The 22,361-nt window shown below is 35.8% G+C and overlaps 1 protein-coding gene across 2 annotated transcripts in view; it reads left to right on the top strand.

Annotated features, from left to right (window-relative positions):
* Nucleotides 1-609: 609 nt before the first annotated feature.
* Nucleotides 610-22,361, top strand: part of LOC125865141 (3-hydroxyisobutyryl-CoA hydrolase-like protein 1, mitochondrial) — a 29,203-nt gene continuing 7,451 nt past the window's right edge. The window contains exons 1-7 of one of the 2 annotated variants that reach the window (XM_049545322.1): nucleotides 610-769; nucleotides 849-932; nucleotides 1,046-1,091; nucleotides 1,158-1,253; nucleotides 2,272-2,351; nucleotides 11,269-11,352; nucleotides 14,455-14,539. In XM_049545322.1, the coding sequence (XP_049401279.1) occupies nucleotides 665-769; nucleotides 849-932; nucleotides 1,046-1,091; nucleotides 1,158-1,253; nucleotides 2,272-2,351; nucleotides 11,269-11,352; nucleotides 14,455-14,539 (580 nt within the window). In that variant the 5' untranslated portion in view covers nucleotides 610-664. Of the gene's footprint in view, nucleotides 770-848; nucleotides 933-1,045; nucleotides 1,092-1,157; nucleotides 1,254-2,271; nucleotides 2,352-11,268; nucleotides 11,353-12,099; nucleotides 12,975-13,127; nucleotides 13,210-14,454; nucleotides 14,540-22,361 lie in introns of those variants that run through there. The other variant, XM_049545321.1, reaches the window with a different exon arrangement.

The following is a 22,361-nucleotide window of genomic DNA, read 5'->3' as shown; positions in this document are numbered from 1 at the left end:
ATTTTTTCTCTTAAACTCTTTCTCTGTTAATTTCTTTATTAAAAAACCAACAATTGGTATTAGAGCCTTCTTTTTGAGGGGCTTGTGAGTAGAACAATGGATTCTGAAAATAGTTTTTAATGAATGACTCCTCCTATTTTTTATGGTGAGAATTATCAACTATGGGCTGTGAGAATGGAAACTTACTTGGAGGCTCTTGATATTTGGGAAGCCGTGGAAGAGAATTATGAAATTTTATGAAATTAATCCGCTGCCAAATAATCTCACCGTGGCCCAGATCAAAAGTCACAAGGAAAAGAAAATCATTAAATCGAAGGCAAAAGCAACTTTGTTTGCTGCTGTTTTGACAACTGTTTTTACGAAAATCATGACTCTAGCATCACCAAAAAATATTTGGAATTATCTAAAGAAAGAATATGCTGAAGATGAAAGAATACGAGAAATGAAGATATTAAATTTAATGAGGGAGTTCGAATTGGAAAAAATGAAAGAGTCAGAAACAATTAGGAAATACTCGGGACAGATTGTTTGGTATTGTCAACAAGGTAAGATTACTAGGCGGTGAATTTAAAGATACAAGAATTGCTGAATTTTTTTTTGTTATTTGACAGATCTTGTTGTCTCCGTCCGTGGAATACCTATACAAAATTCGTCCGGCAGAGAAATGCAGAGATTCAAATCGTCTTTCCTTTTACGTCCTTCTGTGCGCAGCCGTCTCTTCATATCTCAATGCAATCGTTATACTACTCTGTCCACCATTGATGACCCAGTAAGCACCTTCACTTTCTTTCACACTTCCCCCTTTTGATCCTCAAACCAACATTCTTCTTCATTTTCTATTGCTTCAGGTGTTGGTTGAAAGGAAAGGTTCTAATACGACGACTCTTTTACTCAACAGGCCCTCTGTGCTTAATTCTCTCAACTATTTCACTGTCAGTCTCTTACATTCAAATTCTATTCTTCTGAAAACACTTCCAACGTTTTTTTGGACTTATTAAAGGGAGAATGTTGTTGTGAATGACTCAATTGGTATTCTTCCATACAGGTATCTAGGTTATTGCAGCTCTACTCAAGTTGGGAAGATGATCCAGGTGTGTGGTATTGAAGGTAATTTGTTGAAATTTTTTCTCCCTCTATATATTCATCTTGCCATTCAGTGATCCTTTTTTTTCTTTCCGATTTCCGAAAGGGGGAGGGCCGTGCATTTTGTGCTGGCGGTGATGTGATCAATACTTATAATATGATAAAGAAAGGTACAACTTCTATTCCTTCTCACCAGTTTGTATGACACAATCCAGACCTTTTTAGGTCAAACTTTATACAGAAGAGGAGATGTCGGGAATAAATTGTGTGCTTACCGTATTTACAAGGAATGAGTAACTATTGTCATATTAAAAATTTCCTAATTCCTTGACTTTCTTCCTCAAGTTGGGGCGTACATATTGTATTCTCCTAACTTGCCACAAATGACTCAAATCTCTTGTCAATTAAAATGACAATCTACTTGTATATATTTCGCTCTCTCATGAAACAGTGGGTTTGAAGCAATGTATATTCAGCCTGATTGTCATCAATCAGTTGCAGGGGTGCATCTTTTTGCCACCTTAACTCTTTAAAAACTTGTCTTAGCCATATTAGTTACATGTAACCAAAGCCATTGCTTGGTATTATGCCTTGGTGCTTGTCTAGTTTCTACAACTTGCTTTTTGCTTTTCCAAAATATAATTCCTCCAATTAACCATCGAAACCTTGGTGGATGGTCCTGAATGAAATCCTGCCAATTTGAGTCAAAATATCCTATAGTATTTGTATGTCCCCTATCCTCATAGAAGACATGCCTATGTGAACCTTTGATGTAAGTAAGAATGCAAATTACTGCATTTCAATGATTTTCATACGGAGCTCGAGAAACTGGCGAACAACCTTAACAACAATGAGATGTATGGTTGTGTGATTGTAACGTGTACAGGAGATATATTTCCTGTCTTATGCTCTTCACAAATAGTAGTTCATGCATATTTTCTTTTGACTGTTTGAAGAATGTTGATTGTATTGTTGCTTCATTTTTGGTACTTCAGTTTTTAGTTAGAAGCTGTCTATTTAGTTGTGTGCGCAGCCATGGTATATGTATATGTCATGAATCATAATATATTAGATTTTTTAGCTAATTGTTACCCGAATGCTGCTGGGAACCTTCTACAATACTGTAACTAAATTGTGTTAGCTTTTACTTTCATTGATAGATCTTTTTTCGTCCATTGTATTATGCAGGAAACATTGATGAATGCAAAGAACTTTATCAGAAAATATATAGTCTTGCATATGTTATTGGCACATACTTGAAACCACAGGTGAGTGTCTTTTTTGTTTTTCTTTCTCGAGATAATAAATATCAGAATTTTTTGTAGAATTTGGACGTACCTCTTTTCTTACCCTGGGTCGCAAGTTCCAGGTGAGATACTGGTCACCAATAGAACGAATCCCTGTAACCAGCATGTCACACATCTTCAGCCACCATTATGATCTAGTTTAGATACCATAGTATTGATGTCTTTTATGCCGTGGAACTTAAAACAGGTTGCTGACAACTAAAGAAGAAGTTTTAGTAGGTCTATCCACGCTTCCTATACCAATTTCTCCTCCTTTGTTACCTTTTCTCAATCATGTGAAAAGCTTGGAAAATCTGAGATTCTATGAAGCTGTAGCTGAAATGACATCTGCGTCCAAGGTTCAACTTTGAAAGATACTGCTTCTAAAAGGAAGCAGTCTCTACAAGTGGATAGTTATTTACCTTTTTAACTCCTAGTATAATGGTTCGTGGGATAGCCTTTAAAGAATCTAAATGATTGGTGAGCATAGGTTTTAACCACTTCAATTAGCTTTCATTGTTTACTGCATTGAAAGATCTGGATGTGCTGACCCTGTCTAGTTCTTAAGAAATATGCCTATGAAAGAAGTAATCAGTCTCTTGGTTCCTCTCATTGGCTTCTCCTTCCCACTGTAGTATACACTGGAATAGTGAAAAAATTAGCAGTTTTGCTACTCATTACACTTTCAGTTCCTTCTGACTAAGAAGGCATTAGTGAGTGGAAGACATACTTTATTTAGAAATCTAAATTATTCGGTGTAACTCCAAGTGGTCTTAACTCTAGTTATCTTGGCTATTGTACCATAGATGTGCTCTCCTGTAATCTAATAGGACCATGCAGAGATTCACTTGTTTACCTGTTTAAATCAGTGGTGGAGCCAGGATTTTCGTCAAGGGTGTTCATACTTTAGGACAAGTAAAAAAATAAGCCTCGCTGGTCAGATTATAAAGATTGGCTACAAAATAGTCATACCTCAATTATTGATTTCTACATAGTGCTCCAAGTTGTTCCTACTCTTTACCTGTTCAATATCAAATTAACCAACTATCCAAAATGAAAATTCTTAAAATGGAAACTTGCAAAATATCAATGGATAAACTAACGAAGATGAAGTAGGACAAATATATTGACGAATAGTTTCATACACACCAAAATATGTAAAGTGGTAATCACAATTGCACGCGATGACACTTCATCTCTTGAAATGTTCTCATAATACACTCATTAGAAACATCTTTAAATATTTTTTTCTCTACATAAGGTACTATGCAACCATATAAGAATTCATCATCCATTCGATTTCTCAAGTCATTCTTGATAATATTCATTGCCGAAAAAGCTCTTTCAATTGTAGCAGTGGCAACATGTAGAAGCAAAGCAAACTTCACTAAAAGAAATACGAGAGAATAGTTTAAATGCTTCTTGGTCTCAGCCAACTTTCTTGAAAGTTCCCCAAGTCCACCCAAATTAGAGAACTTTTCATCAATATCACGAACATCAATAATGTAATAAACAAGTTGATTCTCAAGAGCTCTCATGTTGGACTCATCAAAGTCATCAGGATATAATTCAGCCATTCTCATTATCTTCTTTATGTCAAAACTAGAAAATGAATCAATTGGATTCAAGCAAGATACACCATTAAGCAAATTACTTCATTGAAACGGTCATTAAGTTCTTGTAGCTGCCAATCAATGATTTTGTAAAACACATCCACACGATAATGGTGCAAAGTAGTACAAATAACAACTTTACGTCGTGATCTCCCAGAATTAGCATATGGATCATCAAAATTGGATAATGAAATGCCATGCTTGATACAAAATGTTTCTATCTTTTCTTTAAGTGCATCCCATCCAATATTTTTTTTAAGAGAGGATCTCATTCATTATCTCTTAGAGTTTGCAACCTTCTCTTTGCTACCTTTACAAGAATCATGGCATTTGCAATATCTTGCTCCTTTTTCTGTAATGAAACATTAAGATCATTTGTGATTCCTAAAAGATCAGTCATCAAATGCAACAAGAAAATAGTCTCAAACGTTTGACAACTTCTGAGAAATCCCGATGCGCTTGCTCTTTCTTCCAAAGTACTTGCATTTACAACAAGAGTATCAAGTACATCGACAATAGAGTCAAAACTACTAATAAAGTTTCCAAATGACTTGTAATGAGATCCCCAACGAGTATCACCGGCTTTAACAAGGCCAAGTTCTTGATTCAACCCTCTACCCGTTTATAGTTCACCCATATCCAATGCCATTCGAAGATACTTTTTTTGAGATTCTTGAAATTATCCACACGTTTAAAAGAAGCTCCCAACACATTCAAAATATTTGAAATTAATAATACAAATTCACCAACTTGAACACACGTTTTAGAAACCGCAACAAGAATCAATTAAAGTTGATGAGCAAAACAATGAACATAATGAGCCGATCTCCTTTTTTGTCTAATCAACGTTTTAAGACCTCCTAGCTCACCTTGCATATTGCTTGTCCCATCGTAACATTGCTCACGTATATTAGATAAAGTCAAAGAATGGTGAGCAAGTACATCTACAATTGCTTCCTTTAGAGATAAAACACTAGTATTTTTAATATGAACAAGTCCAATAAATGTCTCCATCACAAACCTCCTTTTGTCAACATATCTTAGACAGATAATCATTTGCCCTTTGCGTGACACGTCTCTAGATTCATCAACCAATAAAGCAAAGTAGTCACTATTTATATCCTCTATCATAGCCTTAACTGTTTCAATCTTACACGCAATCACAATATCTTTTTTGATGTCATGAGAAGTCATTTTATTATTTTTTGGAGCTTTTTCTAACTCAAAAGGTTTAATTGCATCACATCTAGCAGCATACCAAGAAAGAACTTCAAGAAAATTACCCTTGTTCAATGACGATTCACTCTCGTCATGAACACGAAACGCAAAACCTTGATTCAAGAGAAGTCTTACCACATCGATTGAATTGTTTAAGCGAACCCGATATTCATGCTTACTTTTATCATCCAACTAGTAAAATGCGGCTTGAATGGATTGTTGTTCTCGCATGAGATCTTCACATTATTTTGGATTGATTATGAACGCTATTCGGTGGACCAATATGTGTAGCAAAGCTATCCTTTCTATGCCAATTTGTAAATGCCTTAGTCAAAAATACATTACCACCACCTTGATTAATGTTTTCTCCTTGAGATAAATAACAAGGTAAACAATAAGCAGCATTCGCACTAATTGGAAAATTTTTGCCAGTATATATACTAAATATCAATATTTTTGGATATATACTAATTGTTGAACACCCTTGACATAATAAAGGTAGACAACCCAGCGGTTAAAGCTGTGCAAAGCTGCCTCAGTGTTTCGGGTTCGAGCCCGAGTGTAGGCGTTTTGTTTAATTTTTTTTGTTATTCCGATTTTTCTCTTAAATAATGCAAAACTCAGGCTTTTGTAGCCTGGGTTCGAGCCCAGTCTTGAGCGTTTCATTTATTTCATTTTTGTTCCTTTTTTCTCTTAAAAAAGAGTACAAAAGTGACCTTTTTTAAGTTAAGAAAAAACAAAAGGTCTTCTCTTGACTTTTCTTAATCTTTTTTTTTTTTTTCCGAAAAAAAAGAATAGATTCATAGTTATTTGTCTTTTGCTTTTAGTTTTTTGTCTTCTCCTTCTCCCAAAAACCCTTTACAATTTTACTCTTTACCTTTCTCTCTTCTCAATTTTCATACATATTTGCAAGTTTTAAGAAATTGGAAGCTTTAATCATTGTATATATCTTCCTCAATTGCCATTGAAGTGTGAAAAAGTATTTCTTAATTTTTTTTTCCTTTAGTTTAATTTTTTCTAATCATGTGTTGAAAGGCTTGTATATCTTAATTTTTATGTTGAAAGCTACTTTATTTATTCGAGTATCGATCAAGTATTTGGTGTATTGTGGATTGATTTTAATAAGTGTGGTACACTTGACTGCTATTTCAGTTTGGAGTTCAATGAGTTTGGAGAAATATTTTTTTAGAGTACCCAAAACAAGTTTGGCACCTCAAAATCAAAATCAACTACTCCGAGATGAAAATGTCGACCAAATAGAAATACCATCTTTCTTCCCAAAGACAAGAATTTGATGTAAATGATTTAAAGGCTGATCCGGCTGAAAGAACTCCAATTTTGAATTATCATCCAAACCTTCGTGATGAGATAAGGAGGGCATACATCATCAAAGGCCCTTGTCAACCTCGAACTCATCAGTTTCCTCAAACTGATTTTTTTTGGAACACCACGTCATTTTGTTTATATGTGGTTTGATGAATATCGTGATTGGTTGGAATACAGTATTAGTGTGGATGTTGCTTATTGTTTACCTTGTTATTTATTTCAAGGAGAAAACATTAATCAAGGTGGTGGTAATGTATTTTCGACTAAGGGATTTACAAATTGGCATGAAAGGATAGCTTTGCTACACATATTGGTCCACCGAATAGCGTTCATAATCAATCCAAAAGAAAGTGTGAAGATCTCATGCGAGGACAACAATCCATTCAAGCCGCATTTTAATAGTTGGATGATAAAAGTATGCATGAATAGCGGGTTCGCTTAAACACTTCAATCGATGTGGTAAGACTTCTCTTGAATCAAAGTTTTGCATTCCGTGGTCATGACGAGAGTGAATCGTCATTGAACAAGGGTAATTTTCTTGAAGTTCTTTCTTGGTATGCTGCTAGATGTGATGCAATTAAACCTTTTGAGTTAGAAAAAGCTCCAAATAATAATAAAATGACTTCTCATGACATCCAAAAAGATATTGTGACTGCGTGTAAGATTGAAACAGTTAAGGCTATAATAGAGGATATAAATAGTGACTACTTTGCTTTATTGGTTGATGAATCTAGAGACGTGTCACGCAAAGAGCAAATGACTATTTGTCTAAGATATGTTGACAAAAGGGGGTTTGTGATGGAGGCATTTATTGGACTTGTTCATATTAAAGATACTAGTGCTTTATCTCTAAAGGAAGCAATTGTAGATGTACTTGCTCACCATTCTTTGACTTTATTTAATGTATGTGGGCAATGTTACGATGGGGCAAGCAATATGCAAGGTGAGCTAGGAGGTCTTAAAACGTTGATTAGCAAGAAAGTAGAACGGCTCATTCTGTTCATTGTTTTGCTCATCAACTTCAATTGACTCTTGTTGTGGTTTCTAAAAAGTGTGTTCAAGTTGGTGAACTTGTATTATTAATTTCAAATATTTTGAATGTGTTGGGAGCTTCTTTTAAACGTGTGGATAACTTTCGAGAATCTCAAAAAAAATATCTTCGAATGACATTGGATATGGATGAACTAGAAACGGGTAGAGGGTTGATACTAAGAACTTGGTCTTGTTAAAGCCGGTGATACTCGTTGGGGATCTCTGTACAAGTCATTTGGAAACTTTATTATTAGCTTTGACTCTATTGTTGATGTACTTGATACTCTTGTTGTAAATGCAAGTACTTTGGAAGAAAGAGCAAGCGCATCGAGATTTCTTAGAAGTTGTCAAACGTTTGAGACTGTTTTCTTGTTGTATTTGATGACTGATCTTTTAGGAATCACAAATGATCTTAATGTTTCATTAAAGAAAAATGAGAAGGATATTGCAAATGCCACGATCTTGTAAAGGTAGCAAAGAGAGGTTGCAAGCTTTAAGAGATAATGAATGAGATCCTCTCTTAAGAATAATATTGGATGAGATTCACTTAAAGAAAAGGTAGAAGCATTTTGTATCAAGCATGACATTTCATTACCCAATTTGATGATCCATATGCTATTTTTGGGAGATCACGATGTAATGTAGTTATTTCTACTACTTTGCACCATTATCATGTGGATGTATTTTATAAAATCATTGATTGGCAGCTACAACATAATGACCGTTTCAATGAAGTGATTTGATTAATGGAGTATCTTGCTTGAATCCAATTGATTCATTTTCTAGTTTTGACATAAAGAAGATAATGAGAATGACTGAATTATATCCTGATGACTTTGATGAGTCCAACATGAGAGCTCTTGAGAATCAAGTTGTTAATTACACTATTGATGTTCGTGATATTGATGAAAGGTTCTCCAATTTGGGTGGACTTGGGGAACTTTCAAGAAAGTTGGTTGAGAGAAGCATTTAAACTATTCTCTCATATTTCCTTTAGTGAAGTTTGCTTTACTTCTACTTGTTGTCACTGCTACAGTTGAAAGAGTTTTTTTGACCATGAAGATTATCAAGAATGACTTGCGAAATCGAATGGATGATGAATTCTTAGATGATTGCATAGTGCCTTATGCAGAGAAAAAAGTATTTAAAGATGTTTCTAATGAGTGTATTATGAAAACATTTCAAGAGATGAAGTGTCATCGAGTGCAATTGTAGTTTCCACTTCACATATTTTGGTGTGTATGAAACTATCCGTCAATATATTTGTCCAACTTCATCTTCGTTAGTTTATCCATTGATATTTTGCAAGTTTTCGTTTTAAGAATTTTCATTTTGGATAGTTGGTTAATTTGATATTGAACAGGTAAAGAGTATGAATAACTTGGAGCACTATGTAGAAATCAATAATTGAGGTATGGCTATTTTGTAGCCAATCTTTATAATCTGACCAGCGAGGTTTATTTTTTTACTTGCCCTAAAGTATGAACACCCTTAACGAAAATCTTGACTCCGCCACTGCATCAAACCACGTATAAACAAAACGACGTGGTGTTCCAAAAAAATCTGTTTGAGGAAACTGATGAGTTCGAGGTTGACAAGGACCTTTAATGATGTATGCCCTCCTTATCTCATCACGAAGGTTTGGATGATAATTTAAAATTGGAGTTCTTTCAGCCGGATCAACTTTTAAATCATTTACATCAAATTCTTGTCTTTGAGAAGAGTGAGATGGTATTTCTATTTGGTCGACATTTTCATCTCGGCGTAGTTGATTTTGATTTTGAGGCGCCAAACTTGTTTTGGGTACTCTAAAAATATTTCTCTAAACTCATTGAACTCCAAACTGAAATAGCAGTCAAGTGTACCACACTTATTAAAATCAATCCACAATACACCAAATACTTGATCGATACTCGAATAAATAAAGTAGCTTTCAACATAAAAATTAAGATATACAAGTCTCTCAACACATGATTAGAAAAAAAATAAACTAAAGGAAAAAAAGAATTGAGAAATACCTTTTCGCACTTCAATAGCGGTTGAGGAAGAAATATACAATGATTAAAGCTTCCAATTTCTTAAAACTTGCAAATATGTATGAAAAATGGAGAAGAGAGAAAGGTAATGTTGTAAAGGGTTTTTGGGAGAAGGAGAAGACAAAAAACTAAAAGGAAAAGACAAATAACTATGAATCTATTCTTTTTTTAAATTAAGAAAAGTCAAGAGAAGACCTTTTGTTTTTCTGAACTTAAAAAAGGTCACTTTTGTACTCTTTTTTAAGAGAAAAACGGAACAAAAATAAAGTAAATGAAACGCTCAAGCCTGGGCTCAAACCCAGGCCACAAAAGCCTGAGTTTTGCATTTTTTAAGAGAAAAATCTTAATAACAAAAAAAATTAAACAAAATGCCTACACTCGGGTTTCGAACCCGAAACGCTAAGGCGGCTTTGCACAGCCTTAATCGCTGGGTTGTCTACCTTTATTGTGTCAAGGGTATTCAACAATTAGTACATATCCAAAAATATTGATATTTCGTATATATACTCGCAAAAATTTTCTGACAAAGGTTGTTCATCTGACCACCTCGCCAAGTCATAGCTCCGCTCCTGGTTTAGACATAAAACACTGATTAATACTATCTTTAGTAGCATGGAGGGAAACATGAGGAGGATAATAAGTCATGTTGAAGTATGTGACCATCTCATCTAAACTATTAAGCTATTAAGCTATTAGAGAGAGTAAAGCTTTATTTACTTAATTATGTCTTCACATGCCTCACCACGTGTGAGTCTGTTTCTTTTTCATGGCCTAAGCACGTGAAATTGATAGGGCAAAAAACGTATATAACCAAGCCCAAAGTGTTTATAACTTTTGATAGCCCTAAAAATAATTTTACAATAATTAGCCATAAAATAATGTGGCCATATCAGATTTATGTTTGTTACTTATATATTATGGATAAATATGTTTGGTCTGTGAACATATTTATTCATACGTAAATTTCAAGTGGTGGGGGTGTATGCTGAATTATAGATGTATAAACAAACCATGTAGGATAGATGTATAAATAATGTTGATATGTATAGTCGTCGTAAATATATATGTATAAACTGATGCATGTATAATATATGTACAAATAATACTAATATGTATGGTTGTTGTATAATACATGTATTTTACATGTATAAACTAAGTAGAAAATTAATATTGATATAAACAAACCATGTGTAATAGATGTATAAATAATGTTGATATGTATAGTCGTTGTAAATGCATGTCTATAAACTGATGCATGTATAATATATGTATAAACAATACTAATAAGTAATATGAATGGTTGTTGTATAACACATGTATTTTATATGTATAAATTGAATAGAAAAGTAATATTGATATTGAGTGATATATACTACCATGTATAAAGGGATATAGATATAAATAAGATTTGTACCTATCCTTATCCTTATAAACACATGATTATAATCAAAATCCTACATTTACTCAAACTATTAGTCTGGCTAATAAAAGTAAATAACTCGTGGAAGCTGATTATAATGGGGTATCAAAATAAAGTATGACTATTTAGAGTTTAAAACTTTGATGGGCTGCTATTTGATTGATATAGGTGGTAGTGAGACTTGAACCTAGGACATTTGCTTGCTCCGATACTGAGTTTCTTGCAATTAATGGACTCTTATGATTCTCATGCAGGTAGCTCTTCTAAATGGGATCACAATGGGTGGTGGAGCTGCAATTTCTATCCCCGGGACATTCCGTATTGCGACTGAAAAGACTGTAATATATCTGTCCTTGTGCAATTTTGTTCTTTTAAGCATCTTTAATTTGCTTTAATGTACCCCTATCAAAACTCAAATGGGTGCAATAATGGTGTGAATACTTGGTGCAAATTCTTCAAACTACTCTGTAAATTAGCACAAAGTTTGACGCACCTTTTGAATAGTAATGCACATCCATACGTAACATGTACCCATAAATGAATAACATAACTTCTGCTGATCCTTGTTATCTGTACCTTTAAATTGACCACATTTTAATATATTAAGATTGAATAGCGTTTGACGTGTCGTATGCTACCTACTGGGAGTGCCTATGTGACTAGTGATAGATGCTTGACTATTTTAACTCCAGATTGTCATTTTTGTGTTGTAGAACAGTAGCCATCATTCTCAATTTTTCAAAATATTTGAGAAAAATCCTCCTTCTGAGTTCTCACTCAAGGTAAAGAGATTTGGAGTTCCTAACAAGGATATACCTTGACAAAGGAAACAAAAATTTCTAACCTATCTTTTCTTCATAGGATCAAAAGAAGACATGTTCCCTGCAGTCCTCTTCATTTGTTCACTTTGCCTCTTAACTCCTCTATAAAATGTCACCTGTCATATCATGAATTGAGGTACCTTATGTTGAGCTTCATGCTCAACTATTTTCTTTTTATCTGTAGATAGAAGTTGCAAATCTTATGCCGTAACACCTGTTGGTTTTAACAATGACAATTTTCCTTTACCCCCCTTTTTATACCAACTTCACTCTCTTTCTTCAATTATATAATTATGGGTTCATCTTTTATATCCACTCCTGTTCATTTGTCATTTTTCGTGCATGCAGTGAACTTTTTGTTGAAAATATGTCTTAGGATATTGCAGAAATAAAACAGTTAGCTATTTTTAGGGTTTTTAAATTATGTTATTAGAGTCCTATTTGACTTATATTTAGGAGTTAGTTCTTTTTATTTGTTATTTGAATTAAACTGATAAGTTAGTATCTTATTTTTCTATTTTTAGTTAGGAATTATATCTATAAATGCAAGTCTCTGGATTATTAATAAAATAATTCCCTTTGATAATACTGCAGTATTTTTTCTCTCAAAGTCTTTCTTTGTTATTTTCTTAATTTCTTTATTAAAAAAACCAACTATTGGTATCTAGAGCCTTCTTCTTGAGGGACCTGTGAGTAGAAAAATGGATTCCGAAAATAGTTTTTCACGAATGGCTCCTCCTATTTTTGATGTTGAGAATTATCAACTATGGGCTGTGGGAATGGAAACTTACTTGGAGGCTCTTGATCTTTGGGATGCCGTGGAAGAGGATTATGAAATTAATTCGCTACCAAATAATCCCACCGTGGCCCAAATCAAGAGTCACAAGGAAAAGAAAACCATTAAGTCCAAAGCAAAAACAACTTTTTTTGCTGCTGTTTCGACAATTGTTTTCACGAAAATCATGACTCTCACATCACCAAAAGATATTTGGAATTATCTGAAGAAAGAATATGCTGGAGATGAAAGAATACGAGGAATGAAGGTATTAAATTTAATGAGGGAATTCGAATTGCAGAGAATGAAAGAGTCAGAAACAGTCAAGGAATACTCTGACAGATTTCTTGGTATTGTCAACAAGGTAAGATTACTAGGCACTGAATTTAAAGACACAAGAATTGTTGAAAAAGTTCTTGTTACCGTGCCCGAAATATATGAAGCATGTATAACTACCTTGGAAAACACACAAGATCTGTCCAAAGTTACCTTGACAGAATTGTTAAATTCTTTGCAGGCTCAGGAACAAAGGAGACTTATGAGGCAAGATGACATGGTTGAAGGAGCATTAGTAGCCAGCCACAAAACTCAAAGCAAAGGTAAATTTTTGAAAAATTACCCACCTTGTCAGCATTGTGGAAAAAATGGACATCCTCCATATAAATGTTGGAAAAAACCAAATGCACAGTGCAAGAACTGCAAACAACTTGGTCATGAAGCAGTGATTTGCAAAAGCAAATTTCAAAAAGATGAAACAGTTGCCCAAGTCACTACTGAAGAAGAAGAAGAAGACCACTTATTTGTGGCAACTTGTTTTTCAACCAAAAAATCTAATTTTTGGATGATTGATAGTGGTTGTACAAACCACATGACATATGAAAGAAATCTTTTTAAAGAGTTCATTCCTATGGAAAATAAGAAAGTCAGAATTGGGAATGATGATTGTATTCCTACAAAAGGAAAAGGGTTTGTTTCAATTAAAACAAACTCAGGTACTAAAATAATTTCAGATGTTTTTTATGTTCCTGATATTGATAAAAGTTTGTTTAGTGTTGGTCAGTTAATAGAAAAAGGATTTAAATTGTCGAATCTTTGATTCTACTAAGCAAGAGATTTTACAAATTGAAATGAGAGGTAAGAGCTTCTCATTTAATCCAACATAAGATGCACACAAGCCTTGCAAGACAAAGGATGAATTAGCAGATTTGTTCACTAGGTCAATTTCAGATGAGACTACAATCTACAATTCCTGATCCAAGGATAAAACAGTTAGCTATTTTTAGGGTTTTTAAATTATGTTATTAGAGTCCTATTTGACTTATATTTAGGGAGTTAGTTCTTTTTCTTTGTTATTTGAACTAAACTGATAAGTTAGTATCTTATTTTTCTATTTCTAGTTAGGAATTATATCTATAAATGCAAGTCTCTGGATTATTAATAAAATAATTCTCTTTGATAATACTGCAATATTTTTTCTCTCAAAGTCTTTCTCTATTATTTTCTTAATTTCTTTATTAAAATAACCAACAGTTTTGTTCATGATAGGCTTTAACACAAATTTTCCCGGCTTGACCTTTGGACTTCTTCATTCGAACCAGAGTTCTCGGGTTATTGATCCAACTTGTGATTTTTCATATTGATATTCTTTTGTGACATATTGCGTAAACATGATATTTACTTGATCTGAAAGTCTAAAGAGGTCTACTAAATTTGGACTGTGGAATAGGTGGTAGTTAAAGTGAATGTATTGGGGTTTATCCTTGCAAAAAACACTTGAAGTGGTTCCTTATATAGCTTCCTTTATGGACTTCTGGTTAATTAAAATATTGCTATGATAACTGTAGGTTTTTGCCAATCCTGAAACATTGATTGGTTTCCATCCAGATTCTGGTGCATCCTTTTACCTCTCAAACCTACCTGGTTATTTAGGTAAAGCTGTGGCAAATTCCAATTGATTGGGCAAGTATAGTCATATTGTTGATGTTATGTAGAGATTCAAATGGTGTTAATTGATTAGCAGCTAGTTATCAGGAATCAACTCAGTTAACAAACTGAAAAGCTAATGCCTAAATCGTCTTCTTTGGACATTTTCTAGTAATCTTAGTGGAAACCTACACCACACTGTCAAATCCGCATTGGAGTTTCACTTTTTTGTTGGAGAGGTGTGCTTACCTTCAATCAGGGAATTAGGGAATAACGGATTGAGACATCTTTTTGCTGCGTTGTTTCATTTTTGTTGTCAGTTGCTCTCATGAAGCCTTTCTGTGGGAAGCACAAGCATGCAAACAAAGCTGTCAGACTTGTCTTACATATGCCTAAGTACATGTTCTGGACATTTTTCCCAACATTATGACTCTTATGTCCGTTTGTTTAAAGAAAAAGAATTGATCAGTCGACATTCCTCAGTTGTCCTCATCTGAGTCACAATTTTGGACACAAAATATTGAAAAAATTGGAGTGAAACAAAATTTGTGTGTGAAAAACAAAAAAGCCTGTGTTGTGAATATTGAAAAGAGTGAAAGTTGGGATGGCATTCTAGCGATGCTATGCTCATTGGCACAAAGAATAGGAGGAGGAGGAGGAGGAGGAGGTAATGAAAGGGTTGGGGTGCTGGTCGTATTTTCACGACCTGATTTCTCAAGTCATGATGGCACCTACTAAACCCCACCAGTAGGTAAGCCTAACCCTTAGCCCGGAGCCATAAGCAATGGGCTACCAAGCGGAACTCAAACAAGAAGCATAAATCTTAAAACAAAGCGAAGAAAGGGTAGAATCAGTTATGTAATACAAAGCCAAGACCTGACATCGGTCAGTAATTGAGCATCTAATCAAAATAAGAGTACAAGGCTTTTACAATTCTAATGAGTACTGGTTATCTCTGAATACAACATAAAGACTAAGCCTAGCCAAAACAAATGGAAACCGACAACTTCGAACGCCAGGAGCTTACCCTAGTCTCCGAACTCCAAGCTGCTCCGCACGACTCCAAATCAATGGTGAGAACTCAAACAATGATTTGCAGGGAACAAAAGTGTAGCATGAGTACCAAAAATAGCACTCAGTAGGCATTGGTCGACTGAGCTCAAAGATAACACAAGTATAAGCAACAAGTAATAAGAAAATCATAGCATAGACAACTAAACATGAGATAATATTATATACAAGCAATAAGGAACAAAAGTAGGACATAAGAAATAAGGAACCGAGTCAAGAACGTACCTAGAATGCAAGCCAACAACCTAGTCACAAGCAACTAAGATACAAAGTCAACTACCCAGGGTCAGGAGGACTAGCAACCACAATTCTAAAACCAAAACCTATCAGCTAGCAGACCAATAACAACAAAGAACAAAATAAAGTCAAACAATAACCTAATCGGACTCCATAAGCCTAGAAGTTACAAACGACAAACATAACCCAACCGACCCCCATAAATCGGAGGGTGCAATCAACAAACAAGTATACTGGTTATAGGCAAATGTATATGCAGAGTATGTAGTAGGACTATTTGTGACCATTAGTAACCAAGTGTACAGACCTACCTCCCTGCCGTGCGGGTGAGGTAGGACCCATGCAACTCCCTCATTCGATAGTGTGGTACTCATGGTAAGAGGGGCCCATAAGGGACTCGGGAAGTCCATATTCACTGCCTGAGCCCGAATCCAGGTCTTACAACAAATTAACTACATAGAGGATAAGACCAGACCTTGAATTTGCAAATAGTAGGAATCAACTCCGTCGTGGTATCGGAGGAGTGAGTAACCAAAGCCATGTAGGAAAGGGCATCGACGCACTGGCTAGTCAAGTAAAAACTGAGCACATCCTAGATGCCTCTAATGTCTAAAGTAGAAAAGAAGCACATCAATGATGCCTCATAAGTCTCAAAATCAGTAAATCCAGTGATCCAGGTGGTACAACTCCCGTTAAAACCAGTTTAGAATAGAATTTGAGTGAAAACAATATTCTTCCATGAATGATAATGATGAACCAATGCATGAGCCAGGACTGTACCACAAAACAAATGAGAATGAACAACCAATGCAATGCATACCATCACCAACATTCAAACAAGACTCTAGCAATCAAATAAATATAAGTCCAACCAACCACGTTACCAAGGCGGAGAGTACTAACCTGAGATCCAACTGGTCCTCGAACACGGGCTTGGGCCCAATAATATAATCATAGCTTAATACTCAAACAAGCCTAGCGCTAATCAACAAGCGAAGGAATAAAGAGGAGCTTTGATGAGTCAACAAATCGGACTCATTTAGGGCTTTATTTTAATAGAAATAGTGTCCTCAAATGCTTATTTTATCTCAATATCTGATGAAAACTCTTAAGTTTCAGGTATTTGAAGTTTGAGTGAAAGCATGGACACTTACGCGCAAAAAGGAACAAAAAGGCTGAAAAGAACGAAGAAACTGAAGCCTGAACTTCGCCAAGCACACTTGGCGAGTCGCCGAAGGGACATACTCCGCCCTTTGTTCCAGTACGCGAAGCCCTGAAGGAAGAGGATCAAAAAGACGATGAAAGGAGCAGTCGGCATGTCGCCGAACAGTTCCGTGAAGCAGGGATATACCGCCCAATGATCCAGGACACAAACATGCTGAAGGCAAAGCACAAAAGGCGATGAACCAGAAGAAGGGCGAATTGCCGAGTTGATCGAATTCCGACTAATGTAACCGAATGACCCTCTGCAGCACAAATTTTTGAATACTATAAATACTCGTTGAGAGTTATAGCTTAGTATCAAATTTTAGTATCATAATATTTTTTAGTGTGAAACAATTATTATAATTTTAGTACTTTTTCTCTGAGTTTGAGAGGGTTTTGAAACTTGAAGAAGAAGAGGGTTTAATCTCCAAGGAGTTGGACTTGGGTCTCTCGGATTCTTCACTCTTGGCCTGTAACAAGACTTAAATCTTCATACCCATTTGAATGCAAGCTCATTTAGGTATAAATTTCTATCTCTTGATGTGTGGCTAAAAACCCCAATTCTTGGGGTGTTATTTAGCAAATATGTGTTGAGATTATTGTTGGGTTTTGCTTGATGATAGGTTAGATGTATTTTATTGGTGATTTCACCTAGCGGTTGTGGTTTAATTTAATGGGTTTGTAGTTGCAAATACAAAACCACCCATGTGTTTTCGGCTTGCTCGAGAGAGAGGTCGCGAAACCAAGACCGCTAGACTGATGGCCTAAGGAGTGGTTCGACATGAGGTTCAGCCCGAGAGGGTGAGCCCTAGTCCCATATCCTAACACTCAGCTCGAAAGAGTGAGTGGGGTAAGGCGTAGGCTGGCCTTCATGCGTCAAATGGGTGTCCGAGAGGAACCCATTTGAAACGGGGTAAGTTGCCCAAGAGGGAACTTATTTCTATATAAAGCTTAGCCTAGTTACTATTATCTTGCAAATTTCCTATCAAAAGCATGACCCAACGATTTATACCAATATATATTGCGGTCACATCCCAAGAACCCCCTCTCATTCATAGATTTCTTTGTTATTTTTATTGTTTTTGCTATATTTGTGACAAAACCCCCATTTGATATTTGACACTTTTGTGTCACCCCTTTTAATTTACAATGTTTTTAGTCGTTAATGTCTTTAGCTACGACTAGTTAGAACTAATTTTATTTTTCTATTAATTCTCGAAACCACTCCCTTGGGACACAACCCCAACCCTTGGTTGGATTACTATATTATCGTCGATCGTAAACTCTCGTACCGTAGGTTAGTGTCCTTGGTCACGATAAGCATCAAGCTTTCGAATCAATAGCAAAGGGGGAAGAAATAACTCAAGGAACGATGCCTTACCCCCAAACACACCGCTCTAGTCTACGATTGAGCACAACTAAAGCCAATCCACAGCTACCACGAGCAACCAAGGTCTCAAGCACCAACACAGGATGAACAACCTAATACAAGCCCTGCAAGAAGCAATTCACAACTACAAGGGCGATAAAACACAATCTAAGACATCTAATGCTCAAACCTAGCCTAAGGCCACAAGTATCAAACCTAACAAGGATAAATATGATAAGCTATACCACCAATGAGGTTACAAGCCTAAACTAAGGATCTCGCCACCCATAATAAACCCAAAGCTCCTATGAAAACAAGAAAAGATAGAATGAACAGGAGGGGGAACTAATACCCGGCAAATACAATCCTAAATCACATGCAATTCATACTTAAGAATTATCTGAAAAGCCCAATCAAGAAAGTAGACCGAGGCCTACCTTGAAGCCAATCACGCGCGCTCCAAATCCACCGCACAAGAGCTAACCACTTTCGAAATGCCTCTAAACGCTGCCACACTATCAAATTATCGATCACAATGTCAGTACGGATGTTTAGACACCAAATTCGCAATAGTTGGAAATGGACCCAAAATTGAGTCAAAATCCGCATCGGGAATCCTGAAATTTACTCCGTCAAAAGTTCCGAAATATCTCAAGGAACTTGTGCTTCGAAATCAGGCACAATCCGAGCTCGGAAATGGGCTAAAACAGCCCATGCAATAAAATCACCATTAAAGCTCAAAAATCAAGCTTAGGCAACCCCTTTGGGGCGGAAATTACCTCAAAACGATGACTTCCAAGCTTTCCCGATCACTCCAACACGTAACCACGTACAAACTCGAACCAACGCAACTGAAATCAGCTCAATCAGAGCTCTATAGCTCAAGAAGTCGCATTTTGAAAAAGGGGAAGAAGGTTGAAAATTTGGGATTTAAATAGCAGCAATCTGGTTGCTAAAAGTCAATTTCGGTTGCTGAAAGACTAAATTTTGGTTGCTAAAAAGTCTACACTAGCAACACCAAATTTGCTATTTTTCAAAGTCTCCGAATGGACCCTCGGGATTCGTTCGGGACCCGATGAAAATAAACCAGATATGCTACCCCACTAAATTTGACATTTCGGACTCAACGGAACTATCAAAACGTCCACTGAAGGTCGTCTCAATGAAAATGGGTCCCACACCCAAGCTTTTTTTTTAGCCAAAATCCACAAAGGGGCTCAGAATGAGACCAGAAGCCTCGAGATCCGCACAAAGGGTCGTTCTTGACCAAACTCGACATTTTGGATCTAACCGCACCGAAAGAATTCTCATTTGAGCACCTTTACCAAGAATGTTGATAGAAGTCAAATTTTGGCTTAAGCTTTAAACTTAAAACGCTTAATGGCACAAACTCGCACCAGAAGCCTCGGGGCCCGAACCAACCGTGCCCCTAGCCTAAAATGGCCCTTCCAGAGCTGATGAAATTTTTAGAATTGCAATTCAAGGCCGTCTTTCTAAACTTTTGACCGAAGTCAACTATTCAAGTTTCAAAGGCTCCAAAACATGGAAACTTTCTCAAAACACAAATGAACGACTTGATGACCGAACTGTCAGTACCAACAGGTCATAAATGACTTGGGATCGCTACAGGAAAGCTTTAAACACTGAAAAGATCGGAAAATGGAGGAAATGACCTAGAGGGTCATTACACATATGGACAGTAGATAGGAAAAGGAAGGGAGGAGAGCTTGGGTATGATTGGGTTTCTTTAAGGGGTCTTTCATATGAAAAAAGCTATGTGCTCCACTCTCCAGGTTTTAAGATGTCTCTTGTTATGTTACGTAACTTCTCCACCTTTCTGTGAAATGTCCATGAACTTTTTAATTCCCCCCAATTGTTTTTTCTATCAGTTATTGTTGTCCTCCCAACACACGCAAGTGTATGTGATCACAAGTAATAAAGTGATTGTCACACAATCGGGTGTATCGATCCCACAGGGACTTAGTCGCTGACAAACTAATGATTTAACTATATTATAATTATGAGAACAAATGTTGTCCAGTTCAGGAGAGTTGTTTAATCTACTACTCCCTCTATTCCAATTCATGTGACACATTTCGAATTTCGAGATTCAAACAAGTCTATCTTTGACCGTAAATTTTTCATGTATCTTCTAAATATTTTGGACTGTTAATTATTTTGATTTATAGTACTTTTTATGTAATTTACAAATATATAAATTTCATTTTAAAAAAATTAAAGATTTCATGCGCAAATTCCCGGTTAAACTATTTGATTCTCGAAAAATGAAATGTGTCACATAAATTGGGACAGAGGGAGTACTAATTATAACTAAAGCAATTAAGTAAAGTAGATGAATATAATAGGAGTTGTTCACAGAGTTACTAGAGTCTAGGGCTATGGCGCTTGCATAATTTCATCATATATATTTATCGTTGTTAAGCATGATAAAGATATCTAACGAATTGCTGAGTCATAGGGTTGATAATATGGTCATAGCTTACGAGCTATTGCATAGGAGCGGAGGTTTTACCCTGTGTGCACCCAAAGGGTAGCAGCTGTGGGTTTTCCTTGTCATAAAAATAAATAAATATGGTCGTGGTCTCTCGAGCCTCTGACCTTCTACCTAGATTAGCCTCACACCTACATCTTTGAGTGGGGATATGGTAAATCAATCCGAATGTGTTTATATATCTTCATGTATTTGAGCCAAGTAAGGCAATCTAGGTACGTCTCCATCCTAGCCGCTAATCTGTCCGCACACGAACCCTACTCCCTTTAACCCACGTTCTATTCCTAACTTTCTTCTCTCGAGTACCACTAGGAATTATTTGTTTATCTTATGGGTTGTGAAGCCACAAAATAGTAAACATAAGATTAAGAGAACAAAACATGGATGGTATAATCTGCAATAACAATCGATTAATGGATATGATGTTCATACTATGGCCATAAACCAGATTGAGGTCTTTTAGTCACTCATAATCCGATTACAACTACTAGAATTCATAAACAAACAAGAAATAAAGCAATGGAAAGAGTTAAAAGAAGTAACCCTAGAAGAATGGTGCTTCACTCTTTCTATGTGCTCCTAATATGTTCGTCCTCTGTGTCCTTTGCATCCTCTCTTCTCATTATAAAAAAACGACTAAGTATGAGTATTTATTACTTTAAAAAAATACCCTCAATGGCCTACTGTTGGTGTTAACAGCTAAAGAAAAACATACGACAGAAGAAGAAAAAGAGATATTTTATTAAGCTGAAAGAAGAAATATTTAAATAGAAGGAACTCCAGACAATCTGCAGTAAATAATGCAGTAACTGAAAAACAGAATCTTCCTATTAACTAGGCACTAAGTCTACCAACAACTCTACATGCCTGAAGACTAGGAAACTCACAACTGAAAGACTAAAACAGAAAATATCTATCTTCTGAAAACAGAAAACACATCAGCAGCCATGTCATTATGCCAACTCAACATCAATTAACAGCTCATGAGGCATATTTCAACACTCCTCCTTGCATCAAGAGCTGCAAATTCCAAGTTCCTTTCTCAAGAACTCAAATTTGCTTGCCGGAAGAGCTTTTGTAAAAATATCAGCCAGCTGCTCCTCCGTTCTGCAATATACCAGATTCACTAAACCATCCTCTTGCACTTCTCTAAGAAAATATAGCTTCACATTGAAATGCTTGGTCTTTCTATGAACAACTGGATTGTGAGAAATAGCAATGGCAGCTTGGTTGTCCACAAATATCTCAGTGCTTTCCTTCATCTCCAACCCAAGATCGCAAAAGATTTTCTTTATCCATAAAGCTTGATTGACCGCAGCTGTAGCAGCAATGAATTCTGCCTCTGCAGTTGATTGAGCAACAATCTCTTGTTTTTTCGAACACCAAGAAAAGCATCCAGCGCCAAAAATAAAACAGTACCCTGAAGTACTTTT

This window comes from Solanum stenotomum, chromosome 5, assembly GCF_019186545.1.
Source record: "Solanum stenotomum isolate F172 chromosome 5, ASM1918654v1, whole genome shotgun sequence".
Taxonomy (NCBI): Eukaryota; Viridiplantae; Streptophyta; class Magnoliopsida; order Solanales; family Solanaceae; genus Solanum; species Solanum stenotomum.
Note: the sequence above shows the minus strand (reverse complement) of the source record. Positions and strands in the feature narration are given on the sequence as shown.